Genomic DNA, 16,858 nt, shown 5'->3' on the forward strand with positions numbered 1-16,858 from the left:
ACATGGCCCACACTTGCTAAATAGTCTTTTCTGTGTGACGTGAATTGTTGTTCATTTCTGACATTCATTAAAGGCTGAGAAGATTGGCTCATTGTATTATATTATTTAAGATTTGCCTGGGTAGAAGGGTCCTTAAGGATAACAGACATTTTTATGTTGCATTCTACACCAAGGAAAGTGCAGCAATGAAGAAGCTTGGATTCAAGGATCAGTTCTACAGAAAGGTTTCTCACATCCTTTGTAACGTACTACTCCCATTATCTTTCATTCTTTTATTGTGTGCGTTGGGTATTCAAGCAATTACAGTATAGTTTTTTGATCATGTAAAGCACTGTTATTTTGCTCAGAAAGCTTGCCATCATCCACCTACCTAGCAAAATCCTAAGCTAAAAGGAAATCTATCTGGGGGGAAAAAACTATACAATGTTGCTAGATGTATGTTACTAGAACACATTACTCTTGGTTAGGAAACCGGAAAAATGGTCAAGTGTAAGGATTTGACCAACTTTAACAAGAACCGATTTGTGATGGCTTAGTGACTTGAGTCAGAGAATCGCTAAAACGAAATGTCTTGTGGGGTGTTACTGGTATGAAGTGGTTGATACCGTAAGTTGTCCAAGGATGGGCAACCAGTGAATCATACATGGATGTTGAAGGCTCAGTGATGAACGTGAGTAGCAAAGGTTATCACATCTGGTATGATAAATAATAATTTTGTTTCTATAGTGCCAACATATTCCACAGTACTTTACAAATCAGTGGGGGCATCTACAAACCATATCAGACATTACAGAGTAGCACAATTCAACATTTCAACTAAAAGTGTAGGTGCTGCTTGTAAGAACTTGGACTCTGTTAGGAAATATTGGTGACATAATAGGTAAAACTTGGTTGTAGTGTTGAGGGAGGATCTGAAGTGACCCTTCACGGTTGACTCAGTGATTTTCAAATTGATCCACAGGACATTGCCGGCAACTGAAAATGACAAGACTGATACGTATGTCTCTGTTTGATGGGATCGAGCAGATCTCTGACCCCCGTTTATTGAGTCGCACTTTTCATAATCTTAGAAGTTACACTTCAACCAATCAACATAAGAACACGCTCACAGTTCTTAACCTATAAGAATGCAGGAACAGCCTGTACATCAAGGTCACGTAGAACAATACACCCTCAGTGTCATATCTTGTTCAGGCTGGAATAATCAAGGTCTCATAACAGCTATGAACTTTAACCTAGTAACAAAATTTATCTCAAAATCGCAAGATGGAGTCAAAAAGCACAAAATGAAGCCTGCTTTAATTTTTCTTAGTTTAACCCTTCACAGTAGTGTAGGGTCCAGCCATCATTTTAATAAATACTGGTATTCATTTAACGTTGTATGAACCGTTTACCAGCCAGTATCTGTAAATGTTTAGATGCGTTCAAGTATCACGAAGTCCATGGAGTGTGTGGTGGGAAATTATAGAAATTACCAGATTGTGAGGAAAAATGTATGAATGGAGAACTGAGAACATTTAGATTAGTGAGGTGATGTGATAGGCCTCCATAAAGAGAGATGTTTTAAGGGTTCACATAAAACTGTAGACAATTAAAAATATTTGGATTGTCTGTGCTAGTACATTCCAGAAAATACAGCATGAGAAAAGCCTTTGAAACTGGAATGGGAGGCTCAAATATAGAGGATGTTAGTCTTAGATCATTAGCAGAACGGAAAGTACGAGTAGAGTTGAGTCGAGGGAGGGCATTTGTTTGTGTGAGAGGTTTATTTTGTATTCTTTAGTGGATGGGCAACCAGTGCAATGATTGGCACAGAATGGAGGCATCCGTGTAGCGGCTGGATAGAAATAGGAGTCTGGTTGCTGAGTTCGGAATAGATTGGAGAGGAGAGAGATTGAGAGAAATACGGATAAGCAGTGAGTTGCAGTAATGAATAAGAGAATAAATCAGTGACTCTGTTTTTGCAGTTTCAAAGGTGAGAAAAGTGTAGATACTAAAGATTTGTTTAAGGTTAAGTTAAGGCTCATGTGACCTGAACAAGGGAGTAATTGAATATATGGAATAAAGGAAAGATCTGTGTGAAGAAACATTTACCTGTTAGTAGATCTTACAGAATGTAAAAAGCAGAAACCAGATTTCAAAGTAAGCTATCTGAATGATGGTGGATTAGACGAGAGTAGACCAAGCCTGCAGTGAGTTTAGTTTAGAGATTATGGGGTGACTAGAGACCAGACTGTAATTATCAGAACAGTTCTGGTCAAGGGATGTTTTTTATTAATAGAGTGGCAATGGTATATTTAAAAGAGGAAGAAAAAGTACCAGATAAAATTAAATATCGGGGAGAGGGACTTGAGCAACTTTGAAGGAGTGGAGTCACCGGTACGGGAAGCAGTACAAGAAAAAGTTGAGGAGCCTGGTAATTTCTTCTAGCGCTGGTTCACAGTTGGTGAAAAACTAAGTTCGGAGTAGAGCGGTCCATGCTTTTTAAGGGTTTTTAAGATTTGTAATGGGGTCCTGCACTTTAGGACTGAGGAGGAAGTGAAAAGTTTGTTATTTTGGATTTCTGGATACTGAGGCAAGATGGACAGAGTTTTATGTTTCATGTGCAAACCTGTGGTGGATAAGTCTGTTACGATGTACCGGTTGCTATTCATCCATTTCATTCATGATTCTTGTCCTGTTTAAACGCTTATGTGACATCCTTTGCTAGTTGTGAGTTACGATCAAATTTTTAATTGTATAAGTGATTATCTGCAAGTGTAAATGAACGCTGACATACAAAGTCTAAATTGCTCTGGACCCAACTGTAATTTAAATAATCCCAATAATTATAGGACCAGGTATAAAATAATGTAACAGGCATAACAATATAAATAATTTAAAATACTGTATATTCACAGTACAAAGTGTAGCAGTTGTATATGAAATATCGCTGCATCTTACAAAATTAAATGCATAACATATTGGAGAAAGAGAAAAATATTTTAATCAGGGGAAGTGATGCAAACTCAGAAGTCGAGAGTAGTACAGAAATTCATCTTCCAATAGTTCTTCGTATTGATTGCTCTCAGGAAGATATTTAAGTGGATCTGTAGCCTATATCCCAAAACATGTGCACACAATAATTAAAATGCTACTATTAAATTCACAGCAATACCCCAAAACTTATATTCCTAGTTTAGTGGGTTTACTTCCCCAGAAATATATTTACTACAGTTAATGATTTGTTTGCTGAGGTATTTTCTAGAACAGGCTTCTAGAAAGATCGTTTGTGGACTGCCGATCGGACCCAAAATTTGAACTTAAGCATGTTCTTTCCAGTCAATAATGGTTATCCATCAGTCAACTAAAGCGAAGTTCATTGTTACGTTTCAGCCACAAATGATCGTTTCAGCCACAAATGATCATTTTTGTTCAAATTTATCAGCTTGAGGCATATCTTTATCTCACAGTCAGAGTACGAACTGCAATTCACAGACTGACAGCAGGTTTCTTCACCTGAACTTTACAGCCTCATATGTGCCTATGAGACTGTTAATTTCGAGTCAGGATATCTGCAGCTGGTCCGTGTGAATCACAGACCATGACGCACGGATGTGTGAATGCAGCCTAATGTTCATGGATTTATACAATGTAGGTGCCCATTTAGTTTTAGCTAGCTATTTCTCTCAACTTCCTAATTATACATGCACGCTTGTCGATTGTGAAGAGGGGTCACCGCTATTCTTTCTGGAACAAAAGTTGGACAAGTTAGATTCCAATGTGGTCAAACTTGATATCGCCCAACAATAGCCAGGAGAGGAGGGTTTTCATTAAAAATTGAGGGGTATCTTCACAAATCAATAGGTTTGACTAGCTTTTAACTCAGGGACTATTGATGACTTTATTCTGGCGGTAATGATTTTACCGACGATCAGAAGCGGTGTTTGCCATGCTGTAATACCATTAAACAGCGTGACAGACACCTGATGTTCGGGGGAACCGTACCTGAACAGTAACACGGACTTCCTGGGGAAGTCCGTGTTCGGTGTCCGTGCCCAAACGATAGGTGTTCAGTAAGGATGCTGAACTTTACTGTTCGGGTTCGCCCATCTCTATTGAGGTTGCTGCACGACTTTGCCTTCAGATGCACATATGCTAATTTTAATACATGGTAAACCTATAACCCATGCCCATTTTCCCTATGCAAGGAATGGGCAACACTTCACATAATACTGGAACATATTAATCCTATAGTCTCTACACTATTTCAGATTAAGAAGTGTTACAGAAAAACTTTTTTTTTATAAAGCAAATATCTTTATTTCAAACCACTCTAAAATGCATATAAATAAAAAATTAAAAAATAAACAAGGTGCCTCAAACCACACACATTGAGGCCAGCTAGAGCATGACACATAAATACACAGGTAAATGTCTGTGTGCGATGAAATACACAAGATATTGGCTCTCAAAATAATTACTGAAATGCAGTTATAAACTGTTATAATAATCCAATGGCACACAGATGTTGCCCTATATTTGCACAAATGCATCCATATGAGGGATAATCCACATTGCCACCTATCCAACCATAGAATATGAATCTATATTGTGGATTTAGCATTCATATATTAACCTGCTGTCAAAATGCACATGCATGGGAGTATGCAATATTTGTGCTGTACAATAAGAGGACTAACGCAACACCAAAGCTATATTTCTGCATGTTTTAAACACATCAGAAAGTGCCATCAGTATGTAACCAATATATTAAATTGTAAAACATCCAATACCCTATGCGTAAACATATTACCTGGGTCTGCGCTGCTCAAAGAACATGCTGCCAAGTGACAACGCTGAACCTCCTTACCCGACGCGCGTTTCGCGAGTGCTTCTTCCTGGGGGCGTCTTTCTGATGTGTTTCAAACTCATATTTTTTTCTACTTTGGCTGGATGTAAAGCAGATGGATGTTGGTGAAACAAATTTGATGCAATTTTTTTGGTTCTCTTACAGTAAGTTTATTTTTCACATACAAAAAAAAGGACATTAGACTGTAATGGGTATGTGTCTTGAAAAACATGGGTATAATCCGTATGTGCAGCACTGATGTCTGGATGATGCATAAGGGTATGTTTCCACGGTCAGTATTCACTGCAGATTGGATGCTGCGTACAGCCACAGCGTCCAGTCCGCAGCAGCCAGATGTTACAGCATAGTGGTCTTTTAGACTGCAGCATGGCAATTTATCTGTCGGAGACGTTCAGTCTCCGCAAGATTAAATATCACAGTCCAATGTATAGGATGCGGTGATTCCACACAGTACAGTTAACACATGCTGAATCACCGCACGTACAAAAGCCGGCAGCGCTTTAGACGGAGCTAAAGGACTTATAGCATGAGACATGATGGATGACACTCTTTTCGTAATGGGAATCTACTCCCCTATGTATCTCATAATCTTATATTTCGTCTTGGGGCCATTTAATTAGTCAGACAATTGTTTTTATGTAAATGGGCAACCTAAGTAACAAGTTGAAAAGTGACAACGGAACTGAGCGAAAACGTTCACTCTTGTTGACCTAGTTGGGTACTAGCCTATACCTCCCATAACTTTTTGGGGTCAAAAAGATGTATCACTATTTTACTATAGGGTCCATAGCTGGATTGAAGTTTAATATGAAACTAGAAGCCTAGGGTTTTTTTTTAATTATATAGTGTTTTGTTTGTCAATTTTTCATTTTTTTTTGTATTGTTGAGTGTTCTGTCATAGCATCATACATCATTTCAATTCATCTTGTATCACCATAGGCAATTTTTATGGTACTCCAAAGCCTCCCGCTGAGCCTAGTCCTTTCCAGCCTGATTCAGTGGATGGGGTCCTTTTTGATGGAGATTTTGATACCGAGACTACTCGGAAAAGAACTACTTCGGTCAGTAAAATGCAGCGTACTGATTCTTCACTCCCGGAGGAAGAGGAGGATGAGGAAAGGGAGGCTGTGAATGGCAGTAGTGGAAGTGCAGGTGAGACCAATATACAACAGAGTGAAGATCCTTGAGTACTATACGGAGAGACTTTTTAGTAAATGATAATTATATGTCATGTAAAGTTGCTTAATAATGTAATAATCTAGTGTGATGAATATTTTATTCTGAAAAATGTGTTTTGAAGTATTTGCAAATAATCAAAACAATATAACATTACAGCATCTTCAAAAAAACTTTCAAGTGAAACCTCTTTAAGATGAACATCCAAAATTGTATTGACGTGTGTGGTCTTCTTAAAAGTCTGTCACACAAAATCTGGTCTGGATAAGAAAGTGATCATCTCAGAGGTGGACTCTTCTAGAATATAAAGAAAAATTACATCAGCTCATATTGTTCGTTATGGAATATTGAAGTATTTATTTGCCAGGATCTCTTACACATTATGCCTACGAGTAAGGACATTACTGTCCAAAACACGTAAGATGTCTCAAGCTTTGGTACTTTTGTCTTTATTCCTTGTATTTTTAATGAAGTTATAATTAAAGTTTTAATTTTTAAATAGTTTTTGGTGCCAGATTGCAACTTTTTCATGGTCTTTTCTAGAGTCTTCTTTGCATTGTGAAAACATAGTAATTGTTGAGACTTAAAGTGGTTGTTCCCTTTCCATAAATGAATGTCCCTGGCAGCAGGTTATTACAAAAAGAAACAAAGTACGCTGTACTTATCTTCCCCAAATCCACTCCACCGCGACTCCCGGTGTTTGGCTGCAGCATTGTCATCCTGACTTCAGCGCGTCAGACAATGCCCAATCTATGAGCTCAGCTGCTCTGTCATTGTAGACGAATCACCCTCTTCAGAGCCTGTGAGAGCACTGATTGGTTGTCGACTTGATGTCCGTGCTGCAGCTAATCCCAGAAACGGCAGCATCGAAGATTTACCAGTGGGCCCAGGGAAGGGTGAGTACATTACACTTTTTTTGTATAATAACTAGTGATGAGCGAATATCCTCATTACTTGAGATTTCTCGAGCATGCTCGGGTGTCCTCCGTGTATTTTTTTAGTGCTCGGAGATTTACTTTTCTTCACGGCAGCTGAATGATTTACATGTGATAGCCAGCATAAGTATATGTGGGGGTTGCCTGGTTGCTAGGGAATCCCCACATGTACTTATGCTGACCAACAGATGTAAATCATTCAGCTGCGGCAATAAAAACTAAATCTCCAATCACTAAAAAATACTCGGAGGACACCTGAGCATGCTCGAGATCTCGAGTAACGAGTATATTCGCTCATCACTAATAATAACCTGCGGCCGAGGACATTAGTTTACCGAAAGAGAACAACCTTTTTAAAGTCCATTTACACTACAAGATAGTCTTGAACTAGTTTTGTCATAATCTTGCAGTCTAAACGGGCTGCCAATCACCCCTTAAATTAATAAGTGTCAAGTTAAATGATCTTGTGTGCTGCACAAAAGAATGTCAGCAGCACATCATCCTGTGTAAACAGGACTTGTGCTTCCGAGAACAATGGTAGCCTATGCACACTGAACTTTTACATGTCATTCAATGCACATCAGAAGTCCAGTCTGTGTAGACCTGTTGCTGATCGGTGGTCATTCAGTGCCCCCTTAGTTTAATCTAAACTCACCCTCAGATAGTGTCTCCCTGTTCATGTAGTGTTCATGTAATTGTTTTAGAACGAGACAGACCTGATGCTACAGATTGGGGAAAAATGGTCCCAAGCTACAACCAGACAAACAGTACAATGGACTTCAGGAATTACTTAACTCAAGGTGAAAACTTGGAACCCCTTCCAAAGAACTGGGAAATGGCCTACACTGATGCAGGAATGATCTACTTCATTGAGTAAGTTAAAATCCATGCTAAAGCACATGGTGTCCTGTTTCAGATTAGGGGAATTCCTTTATGCTGCTTTAGGTCACTGTCCCCATAGCAGTACTTGTAATATGATTGTTTAAAGTACTAGAATATTATCTTGAATTTTATATATTTTTCCTATCAGTCATAACACGAAGACCACAACATGGTTGGATCCCAGGCTATGCAAGAAAGCCAAAGCTCCAGAAGACTGTGATGATGGAGGTAATACCAATTGATTGTTGGTGTCGAATTTTGGTGTAATGTTCTCATTGTAAAGTATAATGAAATTTCCTTATTATTTAATGCTTTTTATTCATTCTTAGATTAAACACCTTAGGTATTCATGGTTACAACAAGAGATGGGCAGACACTTTCATGTTTGGGTTCAGCCAAACAGTTACAAAAAGTTTGGGTTCAGGTACCAGAACAATACCCGGACCCCATTCACTTGAATGGGGGCCCGAAGATCCAGTGTTTGCCATGCTGTCTTGTGCATCATAGCGCGGCAAACACCGCTTCTGATTGGTGGTAAAATTATCACCATCGGTCACAGCTGTGATTCTCACTCTGTCAAAAGTCAGAGTGAGCCAGCAGCTGTGATCGAAGGTATAAAGTTTACCGCCGGTCATTGCTGTCGGCTGATGGGACTACTTCTCCCATCAGCCGACCCTTGCTGCCACCAATAACAGTGAGAGCAGGAATGGCTGATGGGATTATTCGTCTATTAGTGCCTGCGCTGTAAATAATTAATAAAAAAAAAAATGGCATGGGTTCCTCTGCATTTTTGATAATCAGCCAGGCAAAACTCACAGCTGAGGTCTGTAACCTTATCTGTCTGCTTCAGCAAGGCTGTTTATCAAGAATAGAGGGTTCCGAACTCTGATTTTTTTTCTTAAATTATTTAAATAATAAAAAAAACAAAAAACAAAAAAAACAAATGATCCCTTCATTTTTGAAAACTAGCCCTGCTAAAGCAGACAGCTGGGGGCTGGTATACTCAGGCTGGTATGGGGCCATGGATATTGTCCCCCTCCCCCCTACAGCTGCCCAGAAAAGGGACATTTATTAGAATCACCAATTCTGGTGCTTTGTCCGGCTCTTCCAACTTGCCCTGTAGTGGCGACAAGTGGGGTTCATATATGTGGGGTCAATGTCACCTTTGTATTGTCAGGTGACATCAAGCCCAAGGATTAGTATGAAGAGACGTCTATGGGACACCTATCCAATACTAATCCTACAGTTGTATTGTAAACATAGACACATCAAGAATAGTCTTTTATTTGAAATAAAACAAAATGCACTGTTCCATTTTTTTATTTTTTTTTTAAATAACAAACCTCGTTATACTCACCTAACGCCTAATCCACTGAATTCCCCTAGTCTCCTATAATAAAACAATGAAACAATGAAAAGCAATATCCCTCATCTTTCTGTCCCACGCTGAAATCCATGTATGGGGCATAAATAGTTTTCAACCTGGATGGTGCCAAGATGCGACCATCCAGGCTAAAAACCACTGGTGAATGAGCTGCTGCAAGCGCAGCATCAGTATCTAGCGGTGACGTCATCCATGTCTGGGAGATAAATGGTTTTCAACCTGGATGGTGCCAAGATGCTACCGTCCAGGCTGAGAACCACTGATGAATGAGTTGCAGCGATCACAGCATCAGTGAGCAGCGGTATTCGTGGCATCAGTTAGCAGCGGTAACGTAATTGAGGTTACTGCTGGTCACTGAGGCTGCTTTCCCAGCTGGGCTGAACTTCGGCGACCTCTGTGAGATCGCCGCTAGCACAGTGAGAAAAAGTCTCATGGTGCAAAGTTGAGTTCACCGCACTTCAAATACAGCACAGTGAAATCCTCCCAGTGAACTCGTCTCTGCATCGTGAGACTTTCTCAAGATGCTAGCTGCGATCTCACAGAGGTCAGCGCAGTTCAGCCCGGCTGGGAAAGCAGCCACAGTAACAGGCAGTAACCTCGATGACGTCACCGCTGCTCACTGATGCTGTGATCGCAGCAGCTCATTCATCAGTGGTTCTCAGCCTGGACGGTCGCATCTTGGCACCGTGTATGTTGAAAACCATTTATCCCCCAGAAATGGATTATGGTGTAGGAAAGAATTACTGAGTGGTGAGGGATATTGTTGTTTTATATTCTTGTTTCATTGCAGGAGGGATTCAGTGGAATTAGGTGTTAGGTGAGTATAACTGTGTTTGTTAAAATATAACACACTTTTCCATTTTTATTTAAAATAAGACTTTATTCTGGCTGTGTGTTTTATTTACCATACAACTATAGGATTAGTAATGGATAGGTGTCTTAGAGACAGCTGGGGGGCGGCAATATCCATGGCAAAGTACCAGCCTGAGAATACCAGTCCTCAGCTGTCTGCTTTAGCAAGGCTGGTTGTCAAAAATAGGAGTGACTCCAAGCAGTTTTTTTTAATTATTTACTTTTAAAAAATCGCAATGGGGATTCCTCTATTCTAGATAAGCAGCCTTGCTGAAGCTGACAGCCGAGGCTTGCAGCCCCCAGCTGTTAGTTTCGCCTGGCTGGTTATCAAAATTACAGAGGAACCACATCATTTTTTTTTCATTTATTTACAGCGCTGGCTTATGAATACTCCCATCAACCGTTCCTGCTCTTACTTTTTATTAGCGCAGCAGACGTCGGTGATGGGAGTAGTAGTCCCATCAGCTGACACCAATGACCAGAGGCAAGTGGGAACCGCGGCTGTCTGACCAGCGGTGATGATTTTACCGCCAATCAGAAGCGGTGTTTTCCACACTGTCATGCACGTGCATGACAGTGCGACAATCATCCAGTGTTGTGGGTGCCGAACCCTAACAGTAACACGCACTTCCTGGTAAAGTCCGTGTTCGGTGTCTGTGTCCGAACAGTAGGTGTTCAGTACGGATGTGAAATTTTACTATTCGAGTTCGCCCATCTCTAGTTACAACCACTAGCATCCAACTAGCTAACTGTCACGTTGTCAGTGGACGTAACCATGGATACTTAAGGTCCTGCAATGCCTACACATAAGGAAAGAGACAGCAAATCAGAAAAACTATACTACATTTCTAATTGGAGGTGTTTGCCCTTATTATTATTATTATTATTATTATTATTATTATTAATATTATTGCATCTAATGCATATTGGGTTAGGATCTGTGAGATGGAAATACCCCTTTTAAGAAGGCAGGATCACAATATTATACACTATTTTTTTTTTTTTTTAAGAATTTCTATTCATCAAAACTGCCCTGAAGCACCCAAAACCAGGTCTATGCAGGAAGGCTGCATCTGTAATATGGTAGCTTCTGTTTAAGTTATTATAAATTGAAAAATAATTCTCGACAGCATTTATATTAAAAAATAAATAAATAAGCAAAATATTTCTATTTTAACCCACGCAATACCCTTTCCTTTAAGATAAATTTCCACTTTCGGTAACACTGCTCTCCCTCAAGTGCAGTTAGTTTAAAAAGAAAGTCTCTGCTGCTGCTCTCCGTTTCTGTTATTGTCTGCGCCGTTAGTGTCATGTCGACAGTACTGCCAGTGAGCTCCGTGACGGTGAGCAGCACTTGTGCTATCAACACCGCTAGAGCTAGAGTGGAGATCACTTATTGTTTGCAGTACTATCAACATGACGTCAGCGCAGCGGACACAGTGAGTAGCGTTAGAGATTTGGCTCTGCATCCAGGGAAAGAGGAAATCGCTATTTCTTTAAAACAAACTCCACCAAAAGAGAAGGGTTTTCCGAAATTGGATAACCTTTTTAATTACAAAATTAAGAAATAATTATCATCTTCAAAATTCTCTGCTCTGGTCAATATTTACCCTTCTTTTCAATTGTCACCTCCTTACAAAACAAGGAAATTAGCTTGCAGTGTAATAAAACATGCTTTCCTACTTAAAGAAGCACTCCCATCACAGTTGTTATCCTATAAATGCTTTTTAATCGCCATATTATACAGCGCTGTTTTCTTACAATTGCTCATTTTGCCTTTCTACCCAGCTAATTCTTCTTATTTCTCTTCTCAATGTAGATACAGGAAGTCTCTTTTCCCTGCAAAAATCATTCCCATCTTCAACTCCTGATTCAGCTGCTCCCTCTCCCCCACCTCAGGGACTTTTGCAGTGAGTCATGAGTCACACAGATAAAATTGACCTCCTGTTTCTACATAGAGCTTAGAAGGATTCAGGTAGTTAGTTTTTAAATGTGATGTCATAGTCCTATTGGAAAAGAGAAATATTAGCTGGGTAGAAGGACAAAATGAGCAATTGTAAGTACATAGTGCCATATAATATGGTGATCTCAATATATTAAGAGGATAAAAATTTTGATTCGGAGTCATTCTTTATACCATATCCAAAAATGATGTAGGAACCTCTGATCATGTGTTCCATGCAAGTCTCAGATCCAGAGATCTGTAAACAGTTTGCAAGTTCACTTTGAAGCAGCTGGATCCCATGTACGCACACTGTCTGGATCTTCCGTCACATACAACTTACAAGGATGAAATTATATATAGTTAGTGCGGTGACGTCACACTTCACCTCAATTACCTTTGTCGCTTTGAATTTAACAATCGTCCATGAATAATTAATTGAAATTTGCATGCCTTTAGAATAGAGCCATTTACATGCACAAGCCATGTCAGGTGAGAACGCAGCTGTACAACCTACTGCTAGTCAAAGCCGAATTAGCATTCCCGCCCAGCTGTGCTAGAACATCATGCACATTTAAGTAACGACGACCCAAGGCATTGAGAGAGAGGAATCTTCAAAGCTCCGTAGAACATGATGATTCAGTGTGCTCAGCCAGCAGGCTACGTGTCACATTCTGCTTATCTGTATTTAATAATTAGTAGCAGTCTATCTAACGCTCTGAACGCCGCTTGTTGGCTCGCAGTGCCGTCCGCAACAAACAAGCTGTTTATTCCTCTTAGAGTCACTTACGATCACAGAGAGGACTGCCCGCTAATGTATCCTACATAAATTTACCCTTTTATAAAGAGCCGATTTATCACCCCTTTCATCCAAGTATGCCTTCATATAACAGAAGAACGTTGTTAAAGCGTAACCGTCATTTTAATTTTTGCTTCATAAATGAATAGTACTCATGAAAATAAGCAACTATTCCTTATTCGACTTATCTGCTTCTTTCTCCTCCTGGACTTATATGTCACTCTCAGTTCATGGATAACATTTGTATTCAGAGAAGTCCGATGCCCATTACTGAGATAGGAAATGACAGTTGGAGCTTTTTAAATTCTATGGAGGAGGGAGGAGCTAGAGGCAGACAGACATTCTGCTGCAAGTTCTCCTGAGACGACAGTTGCAGTTCTCCATAGAACTTTATGAGCACCAACTCCCATCTCTGATCTGTCGTATTTTTCGGACGCACCTCAAATTTTGGTGAGGAAAATAGAAAAAAAAATTGCTTACAAGATGGGGGTCCATCTTACAGTCCGAATTTAAGGTATCTTACCTGGGGCGCGGCAGCGGTGGAGTGGGGTCACACGAAGCATGGTCCCTTCCTCAGGTAGCCGGCAGCTGCAGAAGTGTTGAGCCGAGATCCCAGTCTGTGCAGGCGCCACCTCCGGCGACCCACAGCTTTGGGAAAATGGCCGCCAAGAAAGCAGTGGATTTGGTCCTGCCTCACCGCTGACTGCACCTCTTCTGCTCCCCCTGACGTCCTGAGGAAGGGACCTTGCCCGCTCCACCACCGCCACAATCCCTTCAGTAAGCTGCACTCGAGCTGTAAGACATATCCCCCATTTTCCCCAAAGTGCGTCTTATAGTCCGAGAAATATGTTAAGTAATGCGGAAAATATGTGTTCACTTTAGACTAATTTTACCTATCAATTGAGAATCTTGAGATTGAAAGGTCTGTCATGGAGGAAAAAGAAGCATATTGCGTAGTATAAAGTTTTTCTTTCGCACTATTGATTAAGGAAAACAAAAATTAATCACTGGTTGTGTATTAAAGAAGTTCCCTTTGTTTGAGTTAATTATTCATACATCAATAGTACACATGAAAATAAGAAATATTGTAATGTATCTTTTCTGAGAAATTTGCTTCTTTCTCCTCCTGAACAGATTATTTGTACTGAAAGTTCTCATTTCAGATAAAATGTGTCTTTGGTGAACGCAGTCTTTCCCGTTTCTGAGACAGAAGATGGCAGTTGCTGCTCATAGTTCACTGTCGTCTCAGGAGAACTTGCAGCAGAATGTCCGTCTGCCTCTAGCTCCGCCATAGAATGGTAAAATCACTAACTGCCCTCTCCTATCTCAGTAATAGGGTAATCTGTCTTCACGGACTTAACCCATGAACCGAGAATGAAAGATCCATCCAGGAGGAGAGAGAAGCAGATTTATCTCATAATATATATTACACAGTTGCTTATTTTCCTGTGTTTTTTTTTTTAATTTACTCAATTAAAATGACGGGGGCTCTTTAAATGTTCAGTTTTATTTTGTGAACATCTCTAAAGCCAGATATTCCTATAGGCACACGCGTTATATACAAGGGACCCTGTATATGTAAATAAATAAAATCTACATATAGATATATTGAACAGGGTACATTATTTTCTCTATAAAAATCTTATGAGCACCAACTGCCATCTCCTATCTCCGCGAATACAGATTTTATCCATGAATTGAGAGTGAATGATCGATCCAGGAGGAGAAAAAAAATCTGATTTCTCTGATGACATGTATTATAAAGTTTCAGATTTTTATGTGTATTGTGCAGGAGGAACTCTCCATAGACTGAATTGATATTGTTGTCACTCTCCTGTTTTTTGGATGATTGAGGGGTGTCAGCTGGCAGAATTCTCCTGGAAGTTTCTGTATGCAGCTGTTACTTATTACTTGAGTAATTGGGCAATGAATGCCCCTAAATGTTCACTCCGGGTTGTAGTATCTGCTACACTGCAGGAGCTTGGATCAGTATGTGCTGCATCAGTCTCCATATTGGTTTTGCAGAGCTTCCATATGGCTGGGAGAAGATTGAGGACCCACAATACGGGACGTACTATGTTGAGTAAGTCAGTCTATTTATTTCGCCTCCTATTTGCATAAACCTTTAAATTAACTGTACACATGTCAATAATTTTCTTATTGTTTTTTTTTTTAATTCATTTATAATCGTTTAAAGTAGAAATAAAAAGACTTGCTGTTGTTTTTCCTAGTCTTATAGTCTATTTTGTATTTGTTTTTTCCATCATTACTTACGTACTTATATAACAGCATTGTACACAGGTTGTGGATTTCCATAAGATCACCTATGGAATGTGGAGTAGAGCTTGTGGGTGAGATAAAAACTGAATGACAATTTGGAGTCACAATAATTTTTTTTAGAATTTTTGAGATTATTTTCTAGTATATTGTCAACATAGGAAAATAACCTGAATAGCAAAATTAGCAGCACAGTAACCACATATGAAAATCGAAAAAGCTGGATTTCTGGACATCGCAGCCAAGGGTTTACAGTGCCGCAAAAGGGATTACGTAGATAAACTCCATGCGCTTGGAGCACTCCTGATTCCCAGTATGAATTGGAGCTTGCAGTAGAGTGCTGGAAATGTAGTTTTGTTTTTTTGTTGCTGTTTTTTTTTTTTCTGTAAAAGGGTTGTCTAGCCACGCAATGATATGGCCACTCAACGTGCTGAAAAATAATTAACGTGGTTGTCCTCTACTAGGACAACCCCTTCTTCATCAAAATCTTTGGCCACCATAAAATAATAAAGCCTGCACTCCCCTCCTGTGCCAGCGCTGTTTCCATGGTGTCTGCACTCCTTCCTGGGGCTCCCGTGCGGTGTTTGTGACGCTGGCGCCCAATCAGCGCTGGCGTCCGTGTCCCCGCCTTCAGACAAATCAATCATGAAGAAGTAGTCTGGGCTGCAGCTGATTTCGGACTTCCTCTAAAAGCTCAATTCAGCAGGAGGCAGGACAGTGACAATAGCGCTGATTGGGCGTCGGTGTCACATGTCACCATAACAACACAACAGGATCCCAGGGAGATCGATTGCTGACACCACGGGAACGGTACCACCACAGTAGGTGAGTATACTTTTTTTATTTTATGGGGTCCAAGCGAGAGGTATGACACGATGTTGTCCAAGTTGTGGACTACTTCTTCAATACTCACCTTATTGATCCCCTATAACTCCTGTTCCACCTCTTTTTGGGTCCTTTGCTGGTCTTTGTACTTCTTGTTGGGCCCATTTGGACACAAGTGATCTTTTAAGAACTTTTTGTAGCTTGTAATACAATACCAGGTATTGTACAAGGTACCTGCATTCCAGCGTAAGAAGTGACTATCATAGTGGAAGACTCCATATCAATTACTTCAATGGTTCATGGAAGAATGAGCACGGTGGCTGAGATTAGCGCCGGTGTCCTGGGTTCAAATCCCACCAAGGACAACATCTGCAGGGAGTTTGTATGTCCTCCCTGTGTTTGCGGGTCTCCTATGGGTTCTCTGGTTTCTTACCACACTCCAAAGACCTAATGATAGGAAATTTAGATCGTCAGCCAGGGGTTCAGTGATGGTGATGTCTGTAAAGTGCTCCGGAAATTAATGGTGAAAAATAAGCTAATAAAATAAATCCGAATCTAAATTTGGTGTAAAATCCGGACATATGGTGACAGTAATAATGAGCTCAGAGTATTTCATCAATCTGGTAGCTGATGACCCCACCCTAACATTTAGAAGACACACACCCTCTGCCCAGTGACGTACGTGGTGGTCTTGTGGGGTACCGTGTAGTGGTCAGCTCTCACTAGAAGGTAGTCCATCACTATCTCTTGATCTTGTGATGTTACACCTTGCACAGTAAAGTGACTGTGAATATCAAGTCTTTCATGTATGATATACCAAGAAAATACAGCGGGTTCAAAAGACAAGGAATTAGTGGAGTGTGTGGAATTAATGAACAGCAGCGGTATATTCAGCAGTGCTGATCCTGTACTTTGACAAGGGAGGAGGGCAGCA

At 40.2% G+C, this 16,858-nt stretch overlaps 1 protein-coding gene across 3 annotated transcripts in view; it reads left to right on the forward strand.

The window, feature by feature from the left end:
• Positions 1 to 16,858, forward strand: part of MAGI3 (membrane associated guanylate kinase, WW and PDZ domain containing 3) — a 372,638-nt gene that overhangs the window by 203,979 nt on the left and 151,801 nt on the right. For all 3 annotated transcript variants that reach the window (XM_069761755.1, XM_069761757.1, XM_069761756.1), the window contains exons 4-7: positions 5,792 to 6,004; positions 7,668 to 7,836; positions 7,994 to 8,073; positions 14,848 to 14,905. In XM_069761755.1, the coding sequence (XP_069617856.1) occupies positions 5,792 to 6,004; positions 7,668 to 7,836; positions 7,994 to 8,073; positions 14,848 to 14,905 (520 nt within the window). The remainder of the gene's footprint in view (positions 1 to 5,791; positions 6,005 to 7,667; positions 7,837 to 7,993; positions 8,074 to 14,847; positions 14,906 to 16,858) is intronic.

This window comes from Ranitomeya imitator, chromosome 3 (assembly GCF_032444005.1).
Source record: "Ranitomeya imitator isolate aRanImi1 chromosome 3, aRanImi1.pri, whole genome shotgun sequence".
Lineage (NCBI taxonomy): Eukaryota > Metazoa > Chordata > Amphibia > Anura > Dendrobatidae > Ranitomeya > Ranitomeya imitator.